This window comes from Podarcis muralis, chromosome 6 (assembly GCF_964188315.1).
Source record: "Podarcis muralis chromosome 6, rPodMur119.hap1.1, whole genome shotgun sequence".
In the NCBI taxonomy this organism is placed as follows: Eukaryota; Metazoa; Chordata; class Lepidosauria; order Squamata; family Lacertidae; genus Podarcis; species Podarcis muralis.
In genome coordinates, this window is record NC_135660.1 from 57,734,297 (window position 1) to 57,757,351 (window position 23,055).

Genomic DNA, 23,055 nt, shown 5'->3' on the forward strand with positions numbered 1-23,055 from the left:
CAGCTCAGTTGGTAAAGCACAGTGGCGTAGCGTGGGGGGTGCAGGGGGGGCCGGCCGCACCGGGCGCAACATCTGGGGTTAGGGCAAATCCACGGGTTAGGGGGCGCAAATCCACAGGTTAGGGGGCGCAAATTACTTGCCTTGCCCCGGGTGCTGACAACCCACGCTACGCCGCTGGTAAAGCATGAGATTCTTAATCTCAGCAGGGCCATGGATTCAAGCCTCATGTTGAGCGAAAGATTCCTGCATTGCAGGGGGTTGGACTAGATGACCCTCGTGGTCCCTTCCAACTCAACAATTCTATGATTTTATGACTACTGAAAACATACGGTTTATCTATCCACCCAGTCCAGTACCTCCAAAAATACTACTGGTATTAAGAAAGCCAGTATTATTTGATTGCATTTGCTGCAATTAGTTTTTTTCCTTTTCCTTGTTCTTGCTGAAAGCGCTCAATATAGTTTAGTACAGCTCCTTAGTAACAAGGTGTTGCTGCTGGCTTTTGCAAATTCTGCAGCCCATGATATTTTTAGCCCTTAACTTCAGCTGCACCTTGACTATCCTTGTATTTTTACTTTTGAGATTTCTAGTATTGAAGTAAGTTAATCGGCTTTTGCATTTGGTGCATAGCCAGCTCTACTGGTGTGGAGGTTGGCTGACATGCTCTAGTAGTAATAACAAACTGTATTTGGGGCGTGAATAAAGTAAATAAGGTGAGAATTTTTTCCACCCTAAAGGCAAACAGAGGTAGTTCATGCTTCCTGTGTGCACTCTATTGATTTTTTTTTTTTAAAAAACCCAGCCATATTTGACAAGAATGATCAAGCATGAAGATGCATGAAAAGATATTAACAGATGTTTCATAAATAACAAACCTTGGTTTGATTTTAAGCAGGTAGCATTGCAAAAGTAATTAGCAATGCCTCCTATTTAAATATGATTTGCCAGATGTTTCCCACATAATATTGCTTACGTTTATCCAGAAAATTTTAGGTTTACATAAAATTGTATAAACAAGTGCTGAGATATTCAGAGCATTTTCTGTACTGTACCTGGAATCCTGAATACTTTTTCCTGGGGGGGGGGGGGCTTGCTTATGTTTGTTTCTATGGACTTGAGGACTCATTGAGTCCCCAGCTTTTATATTAATCTTTAGTCGTATATCGAGTTTTATGCTCGTCCTGCTCATTATCTACAACATAATCCTATTCCCCGTTGTGTAGGGTTTTGCAGTGCTTTGATGGTATGGTGTAATCCTATCTGTGTCTACTCAGAATAAGTGGTGTCTTTTATCACATTTCTGGGGCACTTCCGGGTTCAGCGCTGTGCATTTGTGCTCAATCGCGTAAATATTGGCCACACCTAAAATGGGTTGCTGGTACAATGAAATCAGAGCTCTTGTCTTCCACTGTTACATTGTTATTGGGGTGGTTGTACTTATTTATTTTGTTCTGTTGCAAATTCCTGAAACAATGACTCTTAAGTGTGCTTGGCAATAACTTCTCCTTTTTGAGGTGGCAGAGGGAGTGACAAGAAACTGAATCAAATCTAGTGTTTCTGTGTGTCAATACTTTGAGTAAACAAGCTTGTACGTGAAGCAAAATTGTATAAAGAAACACCTGAAGAATGTTCTAGTTGCAGCAGCAGATGTGGATAACAACCTGGGATTCAACAAGATAAGACAGTGATGGTGTTGCTCCGTAGGAAAGTTAATCTGGGTTTATGAGCACCCTACTTGGGATGAAGTCCACTTGTAGAATCAGAAACTGCCTCCTCAGAATGGTTCAGTTGCCCCCCCCCTTATTATTATTTTGCATGACATGTCACACACACACACACACACACACACACACACACACACAATGTTTTGTCAGGCTTTTGGTTGTTTCCCCCTGAACATTCTGTTTTTGTTTTAATGAGCTGGATCCTTTGTTTAATATTGCTATGTTTTTGCTCTCTGCTCTCAGATTTTACTGCATTTTAATCGTAAGCCACCTTAGGGAGCCCTTGCCTGGGCTAAAAAGGCGAGTGTAAATTATTTTAGAAATAACATTTTAAAAACCTTGTTGAATGGCCCATTTCGCCTCCACTGTAGCTAAGGCTCTTACTCCGTTGTATTCTGGCTAGCCGTGTTGCTCTACAGCAACCTTCGTGAACATGGTACCTTCCAAATGCTTTGAGCTACAACTCCCATCCTCTCCTACCAGCACATCTGGAGGGCACCGTGTTGGCACAGGCAGCACTACAGCTTATGTATCCTAGTGCTAGGTTCTAACACAATCGACAGTCCAACCCTAATGACAGAACATAGAGACACCATTTCATGCTATTGCATAAATGTGTCCTAGAAAGCAAAACCTGACATAGCTCTGGAAAACATCACTAAACACAGATCTCATTCCAGTTTTGCATTAAATATATGGGATGATGAAACAGGGTAATGCCAGCTGCATGTGCTAGTGGACTCCCTCCCCCACTGCCGGCTCATAAAGTTGACTTCAGTAATTAAATGAGAAAGCAAAACAGCACCAGCACTATCCAGTTGAATGCATGCTGTAAAGAAAATGAAATGGCTTAAGTTGGAATGAGTTGTCATGGAAATATTGGAGGCAGAACTTCAGTCAGACAGGGATATATGATACATTGCTTGTAAATGGGTAAAATCATTACAGTTATTATCCATGCAGTGAAGAGTTGGTTTTATAACTACTGAGCAATATTATATATACATAAAAATTATCCCTTCCATTTCTTTTCTTTGATAAAGACTCATTTTGTCATACTTGACAGATGGCCATCCAACCTCTGCTTGAAAATCTCCAAGGAAGGTGAGTCCACCACCTCTAGTTGGAGTCTGTTCCACTGTTAAACAGCTCTTACTGTCAGAAAGTTAATCCTGATGTTTATTTGGGATCTACTTTATGAAGCCATTGGTTTGGGTCCTAGTCTCCAGAGCAGGAGAAAGCACATTTGCTCCATCTTCCATATGACAGCCCTTTAGATATTTGAAGATGGCTATCATATCTCCTCTCAGTCTCCTCTTTTCCAGGCTAAACATACCCAATTATCTCAACCATTCCCCATAAGCCTTGGTTTCCAGACCCTTTATCATCTTGGTCACCCACATTTTCACACTTCCCAGCTTATCAACATCCTCCTTAAATTGTGATGCCCAGAACTGGATACAGTACTCCAGATGTGGTCTGACCAAGGCAGAATAGAGCCTTCCTTTGATCAGAACACAGTACTTCTGTTAATGCAGCCTAGAATAGCATTAGCATTTTATTTTATTTTTGCTGCTGCATCACACTTGTTGACTTGGAGCAATTGCAGGAAGAAACTTAGTATTTCAGTTAAGCAAGCAACCGAGACTGAGGGCTAGAAGAACAGAGACATTAATTTATTTGAAAATATATCAGGTTGAGTTGTAAATCCTAGGTAAAAGTGGTTGTAATTTAAATTCTGATGAAATTAGGCTTCCTTAGCATGAATGAGATCTCTATTATGAGGTAACATCTTCCTAAGGTTTATGTTTCTAATGACCCTGCAATTATCTATAGATGCATAATTAGTTCAAGTGTTAGATAATTAATTTTCAGAAGGTATCTTAACTAATTTCACACATTGATACCAAGGGCATTTGGAAGACAGTCCTTCAGTTTAAAATTCCCCTGGTGTTTTGCCACCTGTCACTTCAATCCTTTCAATTTACCACTCCTTTCCATCTCTCCATCTCTCACTATTTTAAATCTTGTTAAACCTGCAAGTCTGATGTATGAAATCATTCTATAACATTCCATTAGTTGAACTGTAAATACAAAGACCCAAGACTGAAAAAAGATTTTAGCCATGGGTGTTGATATTAACGTCTTAACCCTTAAATGTCTTACGGGTTGCTAACTTTTAATAACGAAGCATTCTTGCAACAGAGAGGTGTAAGACGTAAGTCCCATAAGTATTATTCAGCTTTGAAACCAAGCAATATTGCAAAGCCTTTTAAGATACTAATTTAATTGTGGTAGAAGCACTGCTTCTGCATTTTTATAGCTCAGTTGTACATGCAGTGGAATAAAGGCCACAATGAGACCTAAGGTTAGCTGGTGTAATTACAAGGTCACATTCTTCCAAATCTTTTTATTTTTATGGCCACTTTAAACTGGTTGTCATAGTGGTGTATGCAAGTTTGAGGGGCTTTTCCGTATTGTAGAATAAATAGCAGTTTTCGAGGCCCTGGCATGAGTGGAATTGTTAACTCTCCTCTCATGTGCACACTCATGTTAACAGCAGGGGTACCAACTTGAATAAAATATTGTGGGAGCCCAGGCAAGCCCTGCCCTGCATAATCAATCACATGACACAGTGCGCGCACACACCATTTGAATGGGAATGCCCACAAACGCCCAGCCCCCTCAAACATTTTATTGTGGGGGCTCGTAGGAATTGGCTCCTATGGTTAACAGAGTCTTCAATGAAGCAGGATGCTGAGCTGGTTCTGGGCCAACACAGCTCCTACATGCCACTGCAGCCACTACTTGGACTTGCTTTCTGGTGGCTCCTTTCCTCATTCTGTTGAAAAGGCATGCTCAGATGGCTTGAAAGAAAAGACTTCTAGGCTGAATGATATTCAAGAGATGAACGTGGCCCAGAAACGTGGCTTGATTTCCTAATGCTCCAGGCCAAAGCCTGAGTTCCAGTAATTGTGTGGCAGGCTTTTCCCTCTTAATAGTTCTGAGACGTTGACTGAAATAAGGCATTAAGGAGAGAGGTATACTTGCACCTACTCCCTATATTCCTTATGCACATTTCACCTCTGTGTAGGAAGTGAACTTATCCTAAACTAATTCCGAACAGGACTATACACAGATTACCACAAGGGGACCTAAAAGCCACCTCTTTACAAGAGAGAAAAAGTATCGCTGATTACATTTTCATTGACTTGGGATTCTTATGCTTGTTTGATAATCTGGTTGAAGTTTACCTTGGCTGTTTAGCGGGTTCCCACTTTGGGGCCTAGGCTAAGTCAGGGTCCTGTCATCTTGCTGCCATGGGCATTGTTAATTTGCAGTGAGAGTTAAAACACCATGGTAAGGTTTAGAATATCGCATATGTGTTAGAGAATAATTCAGTAAGTGTTTGACCTTTATGGATACCCTAAACGGCATGCCTTCCATTTTTAACATTTACCCCTTTGTTGGACTGATAACACGCCAGAATGGAGAGCAGCATATTTTCCTACAGTGCTGTTTTTGTTTTATAAATGAATACAGCTGTGTTATTTTGTGTGGAGGAAGTATTCATGTTGAGTTCACAGAACTTTCTCAGAAGACAGTTGGAGGAGGAGGATAGATGGTTATATTTCAGCTGTTGACATGAAAGTAGTCTTATTTGGTCTTTGAAACGTGTACTGATTTTCAAAGGCACTTGTATATTGAGAGAGGTCTGTATGTTTCATTTATAAAGTCATTGAATGATTGAGGGATACTATTGTACAACGTTATACATTTTTAATGGGTACTCTGTAGACATACTTTTTAAAATAAAAAAGTGAAACAAAATGTACATGTAAATGCAACAAAGTAGATCTGTAACCAGCACTTGCATATTAAAATAATTTTTAGTGGGGACATAGGTTTCCGGGCAGGAGTTGATCACGATGAGGGTTTGCCAAGCCTTCCCTTTCAGCACGTTTCTCCCTTTCGTTCTGCGTTCGAGTGTCTTCAAAGCCCATGACACCTTTGGTAAAGGCTGTTCTCCAACTGGAGCACTTGCAGGCTGGTGTTTCCCAGTTGTCGGTGTTTATACTACATTTTTAAAGATTTGCCTTGAGAGAGTCTTTAAACCTCTTTTGTTGACCATCATTACACTTTCCATTTTTAAGTTTGGAATAGAGTAGTTGCTTTGGAAGATGATAATTAGGTGTCCGCACAACATGACCAGTCCAGCAAAATTGATGTTGAAGACTCATTGCTTTGAGACTGGTGATCTTTGCTTCTTCCAGTACACTGGCATTAGTTCGCCTGCCTTCCCAAGTGATGTGTAAATTTTTTTTGGAGTCACCGTTGATGGAATATTTTGAGAAGTTGGAGATGGCGTTTATAAGTTGTCCATGTTTTATAAGTATATAGTAAGGTTGGTAGTATAATAGCTTTTTAAACAAGCATTTTGGTTTCCCTGTGAATGTCCCAATCCTCAAACGCTCTGCACTTCAATCAGGAGAAAGGTGCACTCGCAGAACTCAGGTGATGCTGGATTTTGGCATCAATGTTGGCCCTTGTGGAAAGATAACTGCCCAGGTAGGAAAAGTGATCAACACTTTTCAACATTATACCATTGAGTTGGATTTGTGGTGCTACCGAGGGGTTGTTTTGTGCTTGTTGGTGCAGCACTTTGGTTTTTTGGGTGTTGAGCAACAGGCCAAGCTTTTTGTAAGCTTCTGCGAAGATATTTAGGATGGTTTGGAGGTAATCTTCTGAGTGTGCACATACTACGTTGCCGTCAGCATACTGAAGCTCTATGACAGAAGTTACGGTAACCTTACTCATTGCTTTCAGCCTGCTCAAAGAACTTTCCATCTGTTCAACATATGATTTCTACTCTAGTGGTGAGTTTCCTTTCGACAAAGTGTAGAAGGGAATAGATTCAATAGATGTAAAGTGGGTACTGTTTCAATCTCCCCTGCTTCTCTAGACCTACTCCAGAGCCATAAGGGATAATGCCCGATGACTCTGTTACCATGGATGCTTGGTTGCTCAAAGCCATCAGAACAGACTGAACTGATGATATCTGTGTATTAGTTGATTATTGCTGCCATGACCGAGGTGCCACTGTGCTTCCGCCTGCTTTGCGGTTCTTGCTCTAGCAGAACACAATGCACTTTTTGGGTTGTCTTCAGTTGGTACAGGCTAGGCTGTTGTTGCTTTGAGCCAGGCAGGGTGTAGTAATGTTTCTTAGTTCTTCCCTTTCTCCAGTTCCAGAGCATCTAGTTTTTTACAAAAGGCTTTGCAAGATGCCCAGGGATCTACCTTCCTGATCATGTTTTCTCTTTGATTTATCAGAGGGGCTTGAAACAACTTCTGCATGTGTGGCCTGGTTTAAAAGGCCTTATGTTGTTCCTGCTTGCCCACCATGCTCTGATTCATAGAATCGGAAGGGACCCTGAGGATAATCTAATCCAACTCCTTGCAGTGTTGGAATATGAAGCTGTCCCATGCGGAATTCAAACCTACAACCTTGGCATTATCAGCACCATGCTGTAACCAACTCAGCTAACCTGTATAGTTTCACTGCTTCTCAATAATTCCCCGGAAGAGCAGTATTCCTAAAGTTTGACCCGTTCACCTTGGGGCCAGGTTCACTGTGAGAGAAACTGCAGGCTAGGTTATAACCCCAGATACTAAAATTCTGGTTCAAGCACTGGAATCCCTGACACCATTTCTACTCCTGACAGAAATGTTGTGAGTTTTATTTTTCAGTACTTTGGGCTCAGCTGCTTAATTGGCCAGGCTGGCAGCAGTAGGGAACCCAAAGTAATCAAAACCCAAAGGATCTGCTACGAAGTTGAGTCAAAACAGACTACAGGCAATTGCACATTGCAAGCATCTGGGATATGTTCCTTCCAAACTTGCCAGTACATTAAGAACACTTTTTAAACTGTACTTAAAAAGTAGACACCACTCTCTTCCCTTTGCCATTCATTGCCTGTTTCATACTTCCACATGTCAAGTTAAAGCATCTGCTTCCTTCCTGGTCCTGCCTCTCTTCTTTGTTGTTGTTGTTGTTGTTGTTGTTGTTGTTGTTGTTGTTGTTGTTGTATTATTATTATTATTATTATTATTATTATTATTATTATTATTATTTTATATCCCACCCATCTGGCTGGGTTTCCCCAGCCACTCTGGGCGGCTGCCAACAGAATATTAAATAGAATAAAACATCAAACAGTAAAAACTTCCCTAAACAGGGCAGCCTTCAGATGTCTTCTAAAAGTCAGATAGTTGTTTATTTCCTGGACATCTGATGGGAGGGAGTTCCACAGGGTGGTTGCAGCCACTGAGAAGGCCCTTTGCCTGGTTCCCTGTAACCTCACTTCTTGCAGTGAGGGAACTGACAGAAGGCCCTTGGTGCTGGACCTCAGTGTCCGGGCTGAACGATGGGGGTGGAGATGCTCCTTCAGGCAGTTGCAACTATTTCCCATTGAAGGTATGGTTCTAAACCTCTGAATCTCTTGCTTAATGCAATGAATTTAGAATTATTTTCCACAACAAAATGTGTTTGGCCCATGGAGATCAATATATTGCGATATTGCAACACTTAGGTTGTACACCTTAATCGTAAATTGCTCTGCTCTGCATTTAATGATTTAATTAAACATCATACATGGTTGATATCCTGAATAAAAGGCTGAGTTTACATTTTTTCTTTTTTTAAACTTGGCTACCTTCAAGTCCTATGAAAGGGCTTTAAACAAACTTAAGTACCACTTATCTCAATGGGCCTCTGCTAAGTAAGTTTGGATCCAACCCTTAATTCTCAGAAGTAGGAGTAAAACTTTCATGAAACAGACATGAAATATTCATTTAAAATCATTCTTTTGGTTGAGAAATGAACTAGAAATTTCCTTGATTCACTTATTTGTTTGGAATCCTAGGAAGATGTGTCATTCTTCTAGCCTGTTTATCTGCAAATGAGAACCACACTATCTTTCTGTTTTGAAAGGCTCTGCATCTGCGTGGTTTTCAGCGTGTACCATTACAGCACAGATGCCAAAAAAAATGACAGCATCTACTTTGGTCACAAGCTATGCCAGATGTGTTTATCCTTACAGTTCAGATTGCTGCTGCTGCTTTGTGCTATTTCCAAAGCAAACTTAAACTGCAATCCAATCTGCACCTTCTTGGAAGTAAGCCCTATTTGAACTCAGTAGAACTTGCTTATATACAAACACACATAGATCAACTGTTTAAGTCTTTAAGAGACATCATGAACAACATAAAACATATAAATATATAGTATACATAATACGGTATATATTATATAAAAATCAATGCATGTGAACACTTTATAGAAAACAATTTAATTGAAAATGTTTCATTATTTGAACCTAAGCTGATTTTCCTAAAACAAAACATAATATGTCAGATATTTACTTAATTCGTTGTAGCTGGAATAATTCCGTCTTCCAGGAATGACATATACTTTTAGATTAAATTTTCACAGCAGAAAGTGATGATAAATGTGTTTTTCATTTTTAAAATTGATATTACAATATTCCTGGGAATCACAGCAACATGACTGATGGGCATTTTATTATTGTTTTAGTAGTAATGTGGAATAATTCATGGGTATCATGTTTTCAAGCTACACTTTGGGTTACGCTATCCTGTGTTTTTCTTGCTTTGCTATGCTATATTATTATATATCTTCTTCTGCTTTGCCAGAACACTTAGAAAGTGTGCGGTTAGTAGTGTTACTTAGTTTATAGCTGTCATCCTTCACAGCAGATAATTGCTAGTTTGTTGCTGATTCATTTCCCCTTTCACCTCTCCAGCATATAATGCATTAATGTTGGTAAGCAGTCTTTTCACAAAACCTGAAAGGCTTTTAATGTGCCTGTTCAGTCAAAGTAGGTATGTCGGGTTTTGGTGCAGTGGTAGAGATGTGAAGGCCAGGGAGGAAACTGGGAAAATGTGGTGCTGGGGTGTTCCCATTTTTCTTCCAATTTTCCAGAAACAAATAGGGAGTGCTTTTTGTTTGCTCGCAGGCAGCCCTTCCAAATTTTAATCAAAGTGCAGCCAAAGTTTGGATAGAAGTTAACTTATAAGAAAAAGGACAAGTTTTTGTTTTATCAGAAAAGCCTGTGCTTTGATGTTCTATCTCTCTCTGGGAATTATATATAATGCCTTGGGCTTGTTGTGCTGTATTGACTTTTACTGACAGATGGCATCAACTTTTTTCTAGAGCCAAACCATCCACAAGGAGTAGGAGTAGCTATCACAGACTCCTATCTCAACCATAGTGTTTCTCTGTGGGCATGCATCCATGTTTTATATACAATTGACCCCTTATTTCCATAATAATAATTGATCAATGGAATTCACTGATCAACACATGGCTTTTGAAAGCATGACTATTTATGGTGTGTGGCCCTCCTTCTGTTATAATAGTGTCTTAACTTTAAGCTGGAAAGACTTCATCTTCTGATCTCTCCTCGTCCTGGTTTCCTCCCTCTTTTCCCTCTCATTGTTGACACACCACCACTTTCCAGACTCTTCCCTTGCTGGTTCCCCTGTGCCCAACCAGTCCGTGACAGGTATTAACTGAATGCACCTATAGAAACTGTCAATTCTGCTAATTTTGATATTGTTTTGCCATTAAAACTTCCTATCTTACAATAAAATACTGTATGCTGTTTTTCTTTACTCAAAGACTCATTACCACATCTCTTGCTGAAATAAAAGTATGTTTTCACATTTCTAACAAGAACATGGGCTGATTTCAGTGCTGCGCTTGCCCCTACAAATGCTGCTCAAAAGGGAAACCCAGCCAGATGGGTGGGGTATAAACAAACAAATAATAATAATAATAATAATAATAATAATAATAATAATAATAATAAATTATTTATTTCTGGCAGCATTGCAAGTGGCAGGTACTGTGTTTAAAAACACTTAATTTTTGTGTGCCAACCAAAATTTGCACTGCCTTTCTGTGCTATCAGCTGCTTAGCGTGTGTGGTGCTGGCATGGAGATATTACACATTTTCCCTGTCACGAAGCAACAGCTATTCAAGTGATCAAATGGAGCATTGCTATAGTTAAGCACTTTTGGTGGTCTCAGGGAGGCGGGGGCTATCATTTTTTAGAAAGTGGTTATGTTTATAATTATGAAAGTTGTGCACCCTGCAGAAAAGTGAGGGGTACTGTGTAGGATGATGATATTATTTAACACTTAAGTTTTTGAACAAAAGTGTGGGACGTTGTGTGTACAGTACATTGCACAGGCACTTGACCACTAGGTTAAATGTCATCACTTTGTCTGTATAGCTACTTACCATGTCATAATGACTCGGTCCACATCCTCATTCCAGGAAACATCTGTTAGGAACCAGGAAATTCAGTAATACCTTCCTCCATTTCTTTATGACTAGTGTGTATGTGAGAGAGAGCACACAAACATGCTTCTAGATTTTAGAATATGAGACTGCAGAAGATAATGTACAAAACATTGTACCATGATCATCTGTGAAGAAAAGCACTTTAGAAATGGCAGTTCAAAAAAAAAGCATATCCTTTCCACTTTAAATATTTAACTATAAATTTTATGGAAAATTCAAAGTATCTTCATCTTGCATTTCAATCAGCTGCAGTTGTGTGATTGCACCTAAATGCTTTGGGCCTACATAATTGTCTGCAAAATTGCCTCTGTAATTGTTTATGTTGGCAGTTTGCACCTTCAAATTGAAGGTCAGTGACTGAGGGATTTGGAAAAGGGAGGAGGGAGTGTTGGGAGTTAGCAAAATACACTCTAACACAGCTGTCCTCATTACCTACTGTAAGGGAAAAACTAATTAGTTTTATTGAATTCAGTTTTCTAGTGGAACTATTTGCAGCTTGTTAATCTTCATAATGCAGAATGACTGTTAAATGAATTTTAGTTCTATGGCTTTTGATGTGCGGTATAATAAACTGAAAGGATTGATTCAGATGCTATGCAGTACAACATCTTCCTCAAAGATGGATGAATTCTCTGTAGAATTCAGGACAGAATAAGTAGATTGCACAGATTATGAAACAACTATGTTAGTATCTCTGCAGTGCATTGTGACCTAATTTCTCATTCTATTTTCTGCATAGGCTGGCTGAAAAGAAGAATTAACACTATTTGTTTTTTAAAAAAAGAATTAAAGCAACAATTGCATCTTCATCATATTCTGGTTGGGAGGACGGATAATTCCATAAGAGGTGGTGGAGAACTGATTCCACCCACCAGGTTAGGGTTTCTCAGATTGAAACTGATTTGAAAATAATATAATTAATTAAAATCCAAACGAAAGTAAGATGGTGAGCGTAAAATAATAATTTGTTTCATCTGTGTTGCAAAAGGCTGGTGTTTCAACTGGCACAGTCAGATGAAAAGCAAAGTGAGCACATGGAACAGGGTCTGGAAAAGTAGAAGTAGGGAAATAAATCCCCAGGACCTCATTACCACAGACTTCTGTTGGGGGAAGCATGCAAGCACTGCTTCATCGCAGTGAGCAAATGTGTGCATGAGTATCTGCAGGGTTGGCCATGCGAGTGCTTTTTTTCTATGGATACGCAAGACACAAATTAAGACTTTGATAAAAAGAAGTTATTGACCATTTTGGCCAAGGCCTCCAGTGTTTGCTTAAAGCAGGGTTCAGCAAACCTTTTCCGCATAGGGCCAGTCCACTGTCCCTCAGACCTTGTGGGGGGGCCAGACTATATTTTGAAAACAAAAATCCTCCCCATGACTCCCCCCTCCCTTCTCCACAGCACCGGACGAGCCCCGGTGGCTGCTTACCTGTGCCTTGCGAGCGGCAGGGGCTGGCAGCGGTGGAGGGACGATGAGTGGCATGAAAGGGCTGGCACCGGTGAGGGGCTGCTTAAAATGGCTCTCAGCCAACTGCGGTGCAACAAAGCCCAGCCCCCTTCCTCCTCTAGGCAGGGCGGGGAGAAGCCCGTAGGAGGGAGGGAGGAGGCTCCGCCGCGATGTGTGTGAGGGAGGGGGGCAGGAAATGGCACAGCCCGAATGCCCAGAATCCCCACACCAATCCACGCGGCGATTCCTGGACCATCCGCGGGCCGGATCCAGTAGGCAATTGGGCCGGATCCAGCCCCCGGGCCTTAGTTTGCTGACCCCTGGCTTAAAGAGTTAACTACTTTGTGTTATATTTTCCTTTATGTTGTGGACAAACAACAAAAAAGCCTGACTGGTTTCCGACCTTATGTCTGACATTCACTGTAGCAAGGTGGAGTCTGTGTAAGAGGTGTGAATTTCAGAATTAGGAGTCTTTAGTTTAGAGTCCTACAGTATTGTTGTTCAGTGGACAAACTGAAAACAAATATAATGAATCAAAATAGTCAACAATCTGTAGTTCCAAGTCATAGACCATGCTCCACCCCGTAATTATTTTTGTGAACACGTGTGTGTGTGTGTGTGTGTGTGTGTGTGAGAGAGAGAGAGAGAGAGAGAGAGAGAGAGAGAGAGAATTCAGCAAATATAATCTCCCAGAGAAGCAACCAGTGGCATGTTAGTTTTTAAACATGTCATAAATTACTGTGAACACATGCTGAGCATTTTATGTGTTTATAGGGCTACTTTTATATGGAGACACCCTGAGGCTGAAATCCTATGTGCACTTACAAGAAGTAAGTCCCAGTGACCACAATAGGGCTTCCTTCTAAGTAACCATGCAAAGGGTGGTTCTATCAAATTTCCTGTGCTAAACTGCATGCTCATGATATACGTCTCAGTTTCAAAGCAGGTTTGACATGAGTGGCATCAACTGGAAAAAACAGAATTGCTTAGGAGCTTAAGTCATTCTGTCCATTAACCTGGAATTAAACTTGGATGTGGTTTAGGTGTTGTTTGCACAGGAACATACCAGTGATCTATTTCCAGAATACAAATTGTATGTCCGCGGTCCACATACCTAGGTTCCTGAACAAATGATATTGTGAATGTATGCCAGATTGGTTCTAAAACATCCAGGAGTCCACATAGGTAGAGCAGACTCCCCACTACAGATGGTTGCCCTTCAACTTATGGATGGCTACCAGGAATGCAGTTTGGGGGGATGTGCAATGGTGTGTGGTCAATGGGCTAGGCTATTCTCCTATATGTTCCCCTGGTGCCTCCTTCCCAAAGCCTGGAAAGCTTTTGCCCAGCAGAGGGGGGGAGGTGCAATACTCCGATGGGTCCAAGAGCCCTTCTGCCACCTTCCCAAAGCCCGCCCAGCTTTGGGAAGGAGGCAAGAGGGCTCCTGAGTCCTGTCATAGGGCTGGCACCTGCTTCCCAAAGCCCAGGAAGCTTCTGCCAAGCTTAGGGAAGGTGGCACGATGCTCACATGTGTGACATGGGAAACGTCAGGCCCACTCCATTGCCCTTGCAAGCTGAAGCCTTTGGCCCTAACTGTTCGCCCACGAAAAAATTCACCGCAAGCCACTGGGGACACACGATTGCTCTGCTCCCTCTTTCCCTTTCCACGTGATTAGCATCCTTGAGTTATTTTGAACCAATCTCTAACTTTAGGGGTAGAGGAAGCAGGCTTCTTTGTTTAAAGTAGTTGTTTAAAATTAACATTGCATGAAACTCTTGCATAGGGCTTACATGACCCAAATTTCCTTCCTCCAGCCATGTGTTCATTCCTTCCTGAGCAAGGCTTTTGCCAATTTCAGTTGCAGGTCTTTAAATATATGCAAGTTCTGTTTTTCAGTACTTGCCTTGTGGTTCAGATTCCACAATGAGGTGTCTTGCTACACAAACAACAAAAGAATATTGGATATATATTCTAAGTGATTGCACTGGAGACAAAAGCTTGCATATAAACATAGAGGTGTGTCATCAGTTTAGAGTAACAATATGTATATATATTTATATAAACATTTTTAATTCTCTCTTTCTCTTTTTTCTTTGCAGCCTATAGCATCATCTTCTAGTAGGTGAGTACACTGCATAATCTAACTATTAACAATTATCCACCAGTATATTCAAGTATAGTATTCTTTTTAAGAAATTTCACAACATTATGAAGTTAACAGCTTGAAGCTATATAGCAGCCAAACTATATTTAAATTTTATAGGTCAGCATATTTTATAGGGGGTAGCCTTTGCAGTCTCACTTTTCCTTCTCGTATTAGTTGTTAGGATATAATTTAGCATGTATTAGTTTGCAGCCTTGAAAATAAAGTGCTTCTTATCACTGACATACATCTGAAGCCCATTGTCAGATAATGGTGCTGATTATAGTTGCTTGCGACACAGATCTGCTGTTGGGAAAATGGCTGAAAAAGAACTATTCTAGAACCACGTCGGCAGAATTGGGCTGCTTTCATTGTTAGAGCCATTCATTGCTTCAGTTCTGAATGCCAGGTTTAAAAAGTAGGACGATTCAAAATAGAAAGATAGAAATGGGTAAAGGGGGCATTTTGAAGGCACATCTGCCTAGGCAAATAATACCAGGTGTGTTTTTTTTAAAGTTTGTTTTAAAAGGATGTGTGTGAAGGATAATGTGGTAGGAAACTTGTGCAGGTTTCTTAGCAATGAACATTTAACTGAGGAAATAATGTTGCTTAGGGTTGCATGTGAAAGCTATAAATTGCCTTGAGTTATTTTGAACTGCTTTGTTCCAACTTCAGTGATATTCAAGCTTCTGGCAGAAGTCATTATACTGTAAGTTGAAAATACGTTGCTTCTTTGTTATAGGTGTATCACCTAAGACCATGATTAAGCTGTTATTGAGAGGCAGCTTAAAGGTGGCTATTAGGAATTAGGAGGTATATACTCATTCTCACAGCCCAGTGAAGGAATTTGAGGCACAGGCTGGCTGCAGGGCAGCATGGTCACTGTCATGGCCAAAAGAGCTAATAATCATAGAATCATAGAGTTGGAAGAGACCACACGAGTCGTTTAGTCCAACCTGCTGCAATGCAGGAATCTTTTGCCCAACATGGGGCTCGAACTCACAACCTTGAGATTAAGAGTCTCATGCTCTACCGACTAAGCTGGGTCTCCCGAGGATCTCGTGGGGTTTCTTCATCTTGCATGGCTGGATGAGATCTTAGAGAAGGGAGGGAAAACAGGCCCTTTAAAAAGGGCAGTCCCACCAGACTTGGCTTCTCTTTCCTTTCATCACCTTTACTCTTAATTGGCTTTGTAATATGTATTGTTGCGATACCATTGTTTATAGAGCGATCCTAGCCATGTCTACACAGTGGTAAGGCCTATTGAATTCAATGAGGCTAACTCCCAGGTAAGTAGGATTAGGATTGCTGCCTTAGCGTGTGATTCCCGATTGTCTGGTAAGAAGGAAACTGCTGGAAGCAGAAGTGACACAAGAACCAACAGCTGCTTAAATAGGCAAGTGAAAACAGTACGTGAAGTGTTTCACATGCTCTGAAACCACCTTGCTGTTTCACGCACATCCCCAAATAGCTCCCAAAAAAACCTTCATAGGTGAAGCCAGACATCATTCTGGAGTTTGCTAGAACAGTATTGCTTTTCAATGAAAATTTGTCGTCTTTGTCTGTGCATCAGATACTGGACACATGGACAACTGCAGCCGCGTAAGCTAAATCCACGGTGGATTTGTAGTGCTGTAGTCATTTATTGTGTCAGCAAGCAGGCTATACTAGGGGCTTGAATTACCACCTTTTTGGAAGGTAGGACTGATATGAATTTTTAATCTCAACAAGGAATGCTACGAAGCAGCCACTTCATAATAGGGAATACGGTGGACCTGGGTCTTACCCTTGCATATTAAAGTTTGTGAGTTTCATTTAAGGTGTGCTCTTTCGTCTTACTCTCTTCAAGTTTTCTACTTATTTCTTTTTGTAGGAAGCAAAGGAGATTTGCAGCTGCGTGGGGGAGGGGAATGTTCCTACACTTACGAATGAGTTTGAAAGCCAGCAATTTCTTAATCATTTACCAGAATGGTTGTTTCCTATTCCAGCAGCAGAAGGAAATGTTTACATTATGAGACGCAGCAGCCTTTTCCAGACAATCCTATGACTCTGGCTTTTTGACTATTTATCACATGCAACAGCTACTATAATTATGCCCAGCAGTCAAGGTTTCCATTTAGAAAAGCATGAGTAGCTGCGGGAGGGATGGGCTGGGACACCAATATATTTTCTATTTAAAAGGAACTTAGTTGCACTTGAACCGGGATTTCCTGAAACAAAGATTTGATGATAAAGGCTTACTTTACAGTTGATAAGCAAAATGGATCCCAGGGTATTATGTTGGTTGTCCGTTAGATCTGTTCTGGATGAAAAAGAGGTAAAAGAGTATATTGGATTGTTTTATTTAATGAAGTATGTTTTTAATGAAGTGTGTATTTATTGAAGTGTGCAGTGTAAGAGAGAATATATTGTAAACAATACAGTTTATTAGTTAAACATATTACAGTGCTTTTTCTAAGATCATATTTCATAGATTTGGAAAGGTGTCAGAAAAGGAATAAAACCACAGGAGTATATAACAAAATTAAGATTCTGAACTTGGAAAGTGATATGTTCTGTTTAATATGACAAATAGCATGATCCTGTAATGTTTACTTGGAATTAAGATTCACTGAGAGGAATGGGGCTCTCAAGTAAGTGTGCATACGGTATTGACCATAATGGAATAGAAAACAATTGTCAATACCAAGCAATTGTTCGTTTATAGAAAAGCGAAATACGTACATGGATCATTGTGTCGAAATCAGTGCATTAAAGATAAATTTTACTTACAATTTTAGAAATAATTTATAAGACCTCCTGTATTAAGAACACAAGTAGTGTTTTAATAGCTTTATTTCAATAATAATTGGAACTTAAATTATTTTATATTCTGTTGGGTGTAGACTTACTAATTCATATATAATTTCTAACAGTGAAGTTGCTGTGGAGTAGGCTGTTGGTCTAAAAATAACAGAGTTAAAAATCATGTTTCATATGTGGAGGAGCTAGAAATATTATTCCGTGTAATTCAGTAATATTTAAATCTGGATAAAAGATCAGAAAGGAACATTAGGAGATTTTGGCCCTTGCACATAATTCCTTTCAGTTCTAAGTAAATTGCAAATACCTACGGGTTATGCTCTTGCTGTTGAGTGTGAAAAGTCTTCCACTGTGCTAAACAGATTTTCAGCATTGGTGGAAGAGGAAGGAGAATAGTTTTGTGAATTTCTATCTAATTGTCTGTTCTATCACATTCAACAACACTCATTTTGGTGGGGAAAGAGAGCATGCAGTGAATGATCACATGCTGGATGGAGGCTGTTTCTTTTTGACCTCAGAACGTATGGAAACAACCCTGCAGGGATAGTCAATGGGGCGCCACCCATATGTCATTGGACTACAACTCCCATCAGCCTCAGTCAGCATGGCCAATGGTCAGCCTGGTCAGCCTGGCTGAAATGTCTTCGAGTTGTGTGATTTTGGGTTGTGCACCGCACTGAACCAGGAAGTACCGGAATGGTTACTTCCGGGTTTCGGTGCTTGTGCATGTGCAGAAGTGCTAAATCGTGCCCCACGCGTGTGCAGACTTGCGGGTTGCGAATGCTGTGAGTTGTGAACGTGCCTCCCGCATGGATCACGTTCGCAACCCGAGCGTCCACTGTACATCCTTCTGCCTGCCTGGATGGAAGATAGAGGGGGCGTGAATGTGTGTAGAAACTCTGGCATGGTCCCCCAGGAGGTTGTCCAGAAAGGAATGTGAGCCTTTGGTTGAAAAGGGTTTCCCACCCCTGTGCGAAGCTATCTCCTTCCTGGTTTGTTTATCCACTTGTTCAAAGGGGGGGAACAAAGCGGGAACAGTCGGGCTTTGTGCAGCAGCCCAGTTTCCGCACAGTATGGTTTACTGAAGCTAATTGTTACATGTGAACTTCGCCATTATCAGATGAGGAGTGTATTTCTACCCTTCTAATTGGCTGGAAATTGCAGTAAATTCATTTCCTGACACTTTGCTTTTTGAATGATTTTATTATGCCCTGTAATTAGATTTCATTTGTATTATGTGAAACACTCTTGAAGGCATGGCAAGGAGCATTTTCTTTGTTTTTAAAATAATAATAATAATAGATAATAAATTTTATTTGTACCCTGCCCTCCCCAGCCAAAGCCAGGCTCAGAGCGGCATAAAAAAAAATACATAAAATACAATACGTAATATTGATGAATATGATAGAAATTCCAGAAATAAATTCCCAAACTTTAATTTTGAAATACTTATACATTTAAACCAGGAGGAAAAATGAATCTGCAATGCATATAAAGGTAATAGCAAAATAGGCTTTTGGGGTGAGTAGGGGGGACTAAGTCTACATGAAAGAAAATGTTTGATTTTCACTGTTCTTTGCCAGACTGCGACTGGTAAGCAAGGGTAGTTTACATTGCTTATGTGCAGGTGTCATGTCATAGAATAATAGAAACATAGAAGAGTTGGAAGAGACCCCAAGGGTCATCTAGTCCAACCCCCTTTCATTGTCTGCTTATAATTGCTCTGCAAAGCAAATAATGCATGAAGACCACCTGCAGATATAACTGTGTGCAAGATTTAACAAAGCTGTCCTATTTTAAGGACTGATGCCCTTTATATGCTTCATGAATGCTTAATAGTGTATGTGAATTTTTTTTATCGTGGAGTAAATCCCTTTTTTAAAACACTGCAGTAGAAAATAACATATGCTCTCTTAGTGAAGTCCTTGCTTGTTAGCATTAATATAATGCACACAGTTCTTTAAAGGCAGCAACATGGTCCCAGACCAGAAGGCGTTTAGACTGACATGATTATTTGTGAAATAAACAAATTTCAGTAAACAAAGTATGCATGCATGCACCAATGTGTGCTTTATCCAGCTGTCTCCCTTGTTCATATATATATAGTCAGAGATGGAGGGGGAGGGCTGTTGTTTTATTAATCTGTGAAAATGAGCCACCTTCCATACACTGATTTTAGTAATATTTCCCAGTGTGAATCACTTCCTGTATCTGAGCTGTCCTGGTGTCAATGCTTCCATGTTACTCAACACAGGGGCAGGGGTGAGCTGAGCAGCCCTGGCTTCTCTCTGAACAGCTCAACTGTCTGTGGCTATAACATCTTCCTGTGTGAAGCTGTACTGTACTTATGAAGGGTTCGACACAAACTGGAACTCTGCACAATTTGAATTCTGGGTCATGTGGAGCCCTTTGCATCTACAGTGTTACTACAGATAGCTGCACTGTTCAAGTGGACATTGGAGTATGGGCTACTCAGTGTGCTCCCATGTCTGTCACGAGGAACATAGTACAGTGGTACCTTGGGTTACATACGCTTCAGGTTACATACGCTTCAGGTTACAGACTCCGCTAACCCAGAAATATTACCTCGGGTTAAGAACTTTGCTTCAGGATAAGAACAGAAATCATGCAGCGGCGGTGCAGTGGCAGCAGGAGGCCCCATTAAGCTAAAGTGGTGCTTCAGGTTAAGAACAGTTTCAGGTTAAGAACAGACCTCCAGAATGAATTCTTAACCTGAGGTACCACTGTATTAATTACTGAGGAGGGCTGCAACTTAACTCTGTATGTTTTCACTTCACTGCTGTTTTCTTTATGTCATACTCAACTTTCTATCTTAGCTAATATTAGAAGATCATTTTTTCAGTTCCTTCCTCCTTAACTTGAAATTAGCATTTACCACACATGTGTATTGCATGTTATTTTTAATTTTTGTTGTAGCTGCAGAGAGGTCAGGCAGGAGAGAGTCCTGTAGCTAGAAGGAAGTGAAATGTAACAGGAAGAAATGACATCATCCCTGTCTTCTCCTACTCTGTTTCCTAAGCCTGATACATAATAGTGAAGATTGGATCTTTTATGTTAAAAGGAAACAAAAACATTAACAACACTTGGCACAATAGGATTCTTGGAAACTGGAGCAGCTGAAAGAAACATAAGACCCTTTGACATGTTTTATGCAGGTTGAATGGCTATGTTTGCACAGTTGCAGCGCCTAGGTAAACCTACATTTGCAATGATCTAAAGAGTTCTATGGATTGCTACAGCGCATGGAAATGCTGTTTATCTTCCTCCCACAGTGGTACCTATTTGTCTACTTGCACTGGCATGCTTTCAAACTGCTAGGTTGGCAGGAGCTGGGATAGAGCAATAGGAGCTCACCCCGTCACAGGGATTTGAACTGCCGACCTTCCAATTGGCAAGCCCAAGAGGCTCAGTGGATTAGACCACAGCGCCACCTGCATCCCAGTAAACCAGTCTGTAAGTAACTGTGAGCAAGGAAAGTACCCTAAAATTAAATATCTTCATTTAACTAGCTTAGTATCTGTCCACCTTTGGACTCAACAGGTAGGCACACTTTCCTTCTATAGCCGTCAAGCATGAAGGGATATTTAGAGATGCTTGAATCAATAGATTTACTGGACACATTTTAATGCTTAGATCCCAATAATTTAAATAGGATTTACACTTAACTTTCTCTGTTCTGGAATTCATAATAAGGTCAGATAGACAAGAACATTCTATCTGTCAGTTATACTCTTCATTTCATAAATAAGTCTCCTTTCAGTAGATCAGGTGTTATTGACCTTTAGTAAATTATTGCTAAACCTTGAGTGTTACAACTTCCAACCTATTAAATTCTCCCAATTTATCAAAAAACCTTTATTGTTCCTATCAATCATTGTGCAGTGAATGTATAGCACATTATCTCTTTTGCAAATCACACTGTTTTTAAACCATTCAGGATGCTATTCACAGTGTTAAGGCACCATCTTGTGAAGCTGTTGCAAGCTTAAACAGCAAGATAAGATAACCACCATATGTCTACCCGATTATGCTTATTTAATATTCTCTACACCCTGACACTACTGGACTGAAGCCTGTGCATTTCCAGTTCTTTTGACATAAGCTTGTTTTGATCTCTCTCTCTCTTTTTAGGGCATGTTAGGAAAATGTGACACCATTTTCTTCAGGTATTTTGAGATTATTTGTCGTATATTTTCTTAACTCTCTATATAAGCACCTTTATTAATAGACCATTTTGTTGTTGCCTGGCATAAATGAGTTACCAGCATATAGCTGCAAGGAAAATATCACCTAGAAAACTTTTGAGCTACCTTTGCTGAGGTACTATATGTCATAGAATCATAGAACTGTAGTGTTGGAAGGGCACCACAAGGGCCATCTAGTCAAACCCTCTGCAAGGCAGGAATTTTTTGCTCAATGTAGGGCCTGAATCCATCATTATCATTCCTCATCCCTGTGGCAATCTTGCTACCCATAAGGCCTACAAGCAATCAGATCTGGCATTGCTTGTCTTCTTTCTCCTGGAAATGTGGGTCATTATTGCATTGGTCACTAGACATATTTGCTGCCAATAATCCACTGAATGAATGAATGAATTGAACTGCTGAGATAGTATAACAGAAGTTTTGTGAAACATTTCTTTATGGGTACAGTGCAGTACAGAATATAACAGGCGCACAGCTGTTAAAAATTCTTCGCTTATTAGTCTTAGCCAAAAAAAAAAGGGAACAGCAATTCCTTACAGATAGAACAGTTGAACTTGAGATCAATTGAAGTTGAGAGTAAGAGGCTTACCTGCAGTGTTTTTCTTCTAGTTGAGTAGCGCCAGAAAAAAAGCACTGCTTACCTGAGTTCACCATGAGTCAATGATTAAGCTGGGTCTATGAAATACAATGAGGATTTTAATTTGGTATTCGAAATGGTACTAATCCGCTTTTAAATGTGTTATGGGAGGGGAGATTATTGGTTTGTTTTTGTTCTTCTATTTATTATGTATTTTGTGTTTTTTATAATGTGATCTTTTGTTGTGAACCACCTTGAGATCTATGGTTGAAGCGCAGTATACAAATTTAATAATAACAATAGTAATAATAATACAAGATTATGACATGCTGAATTGTTTGTAAGCACCCATGCTGGCTGTTATGTTTAAATGAACCTGAGAAGGTAGATAAGGTACAAAATGAGAAGATTTATATGGTGGACTTCATGGGTACCCTAGAGTATTGGTTTTCAACCAGAAATTGCAAGCATCATGCATCAGTGTGGCATTTTGATAATTTTGTGGGGAGCAAAATAAAGCAAAAATGTGGAAACTTTATTTTGTCACTTCTTTGCCTCGTGATACCATGCAAAATTTGTAATGCATTTTTAAAAAAATAATCTACCACTTACCTACATAGTAGCATTCTTTTCTTCATGGAATATTTTATTGCAGTTAAATAATAACTGGACAGTTGATTGGCATGGCACTCTTAAGTTAAAAAAAGGTAAAGGTAAAGTACCCCGACAGTTAAGTCCAGTCGCAGAC

The 23,055-nt window shown here is 40.1% G+C and overlaps 1 protein-coding gene across 4 annotated transcripts in view; it reads left to right on the forward strand.

Moving 5' to 3' along the window:
* The window catches only part of PTPRE (protein tyrosine phosphatase receptor type E), a 99,099-nt gene that overhangs the window by 10,652 nt on the left and 65,392 nt on the right, over nucleotides 1-23,055 (forward strand). The window contains exon 1 of one of the 4 annotated variants that reach the window (XM_028729945.2): nucleotides 16,865-17,019. The exons of the other annotated variants lie outside the window; for them this stretch is intronic. Coding sequence (XP_028585778.2) covers nucleotides 17,009-17,019 — 11 coding nt within the window. The 5' untranslated portion in view covers nucleotides 16,865-17,008. Of the gene's footprint in view, nucleotides 1-16,864; nucleotides 17,020-23,055 lie in introns of those variants that run through there. 4 annotated transcript variants of the gene reach the window in all.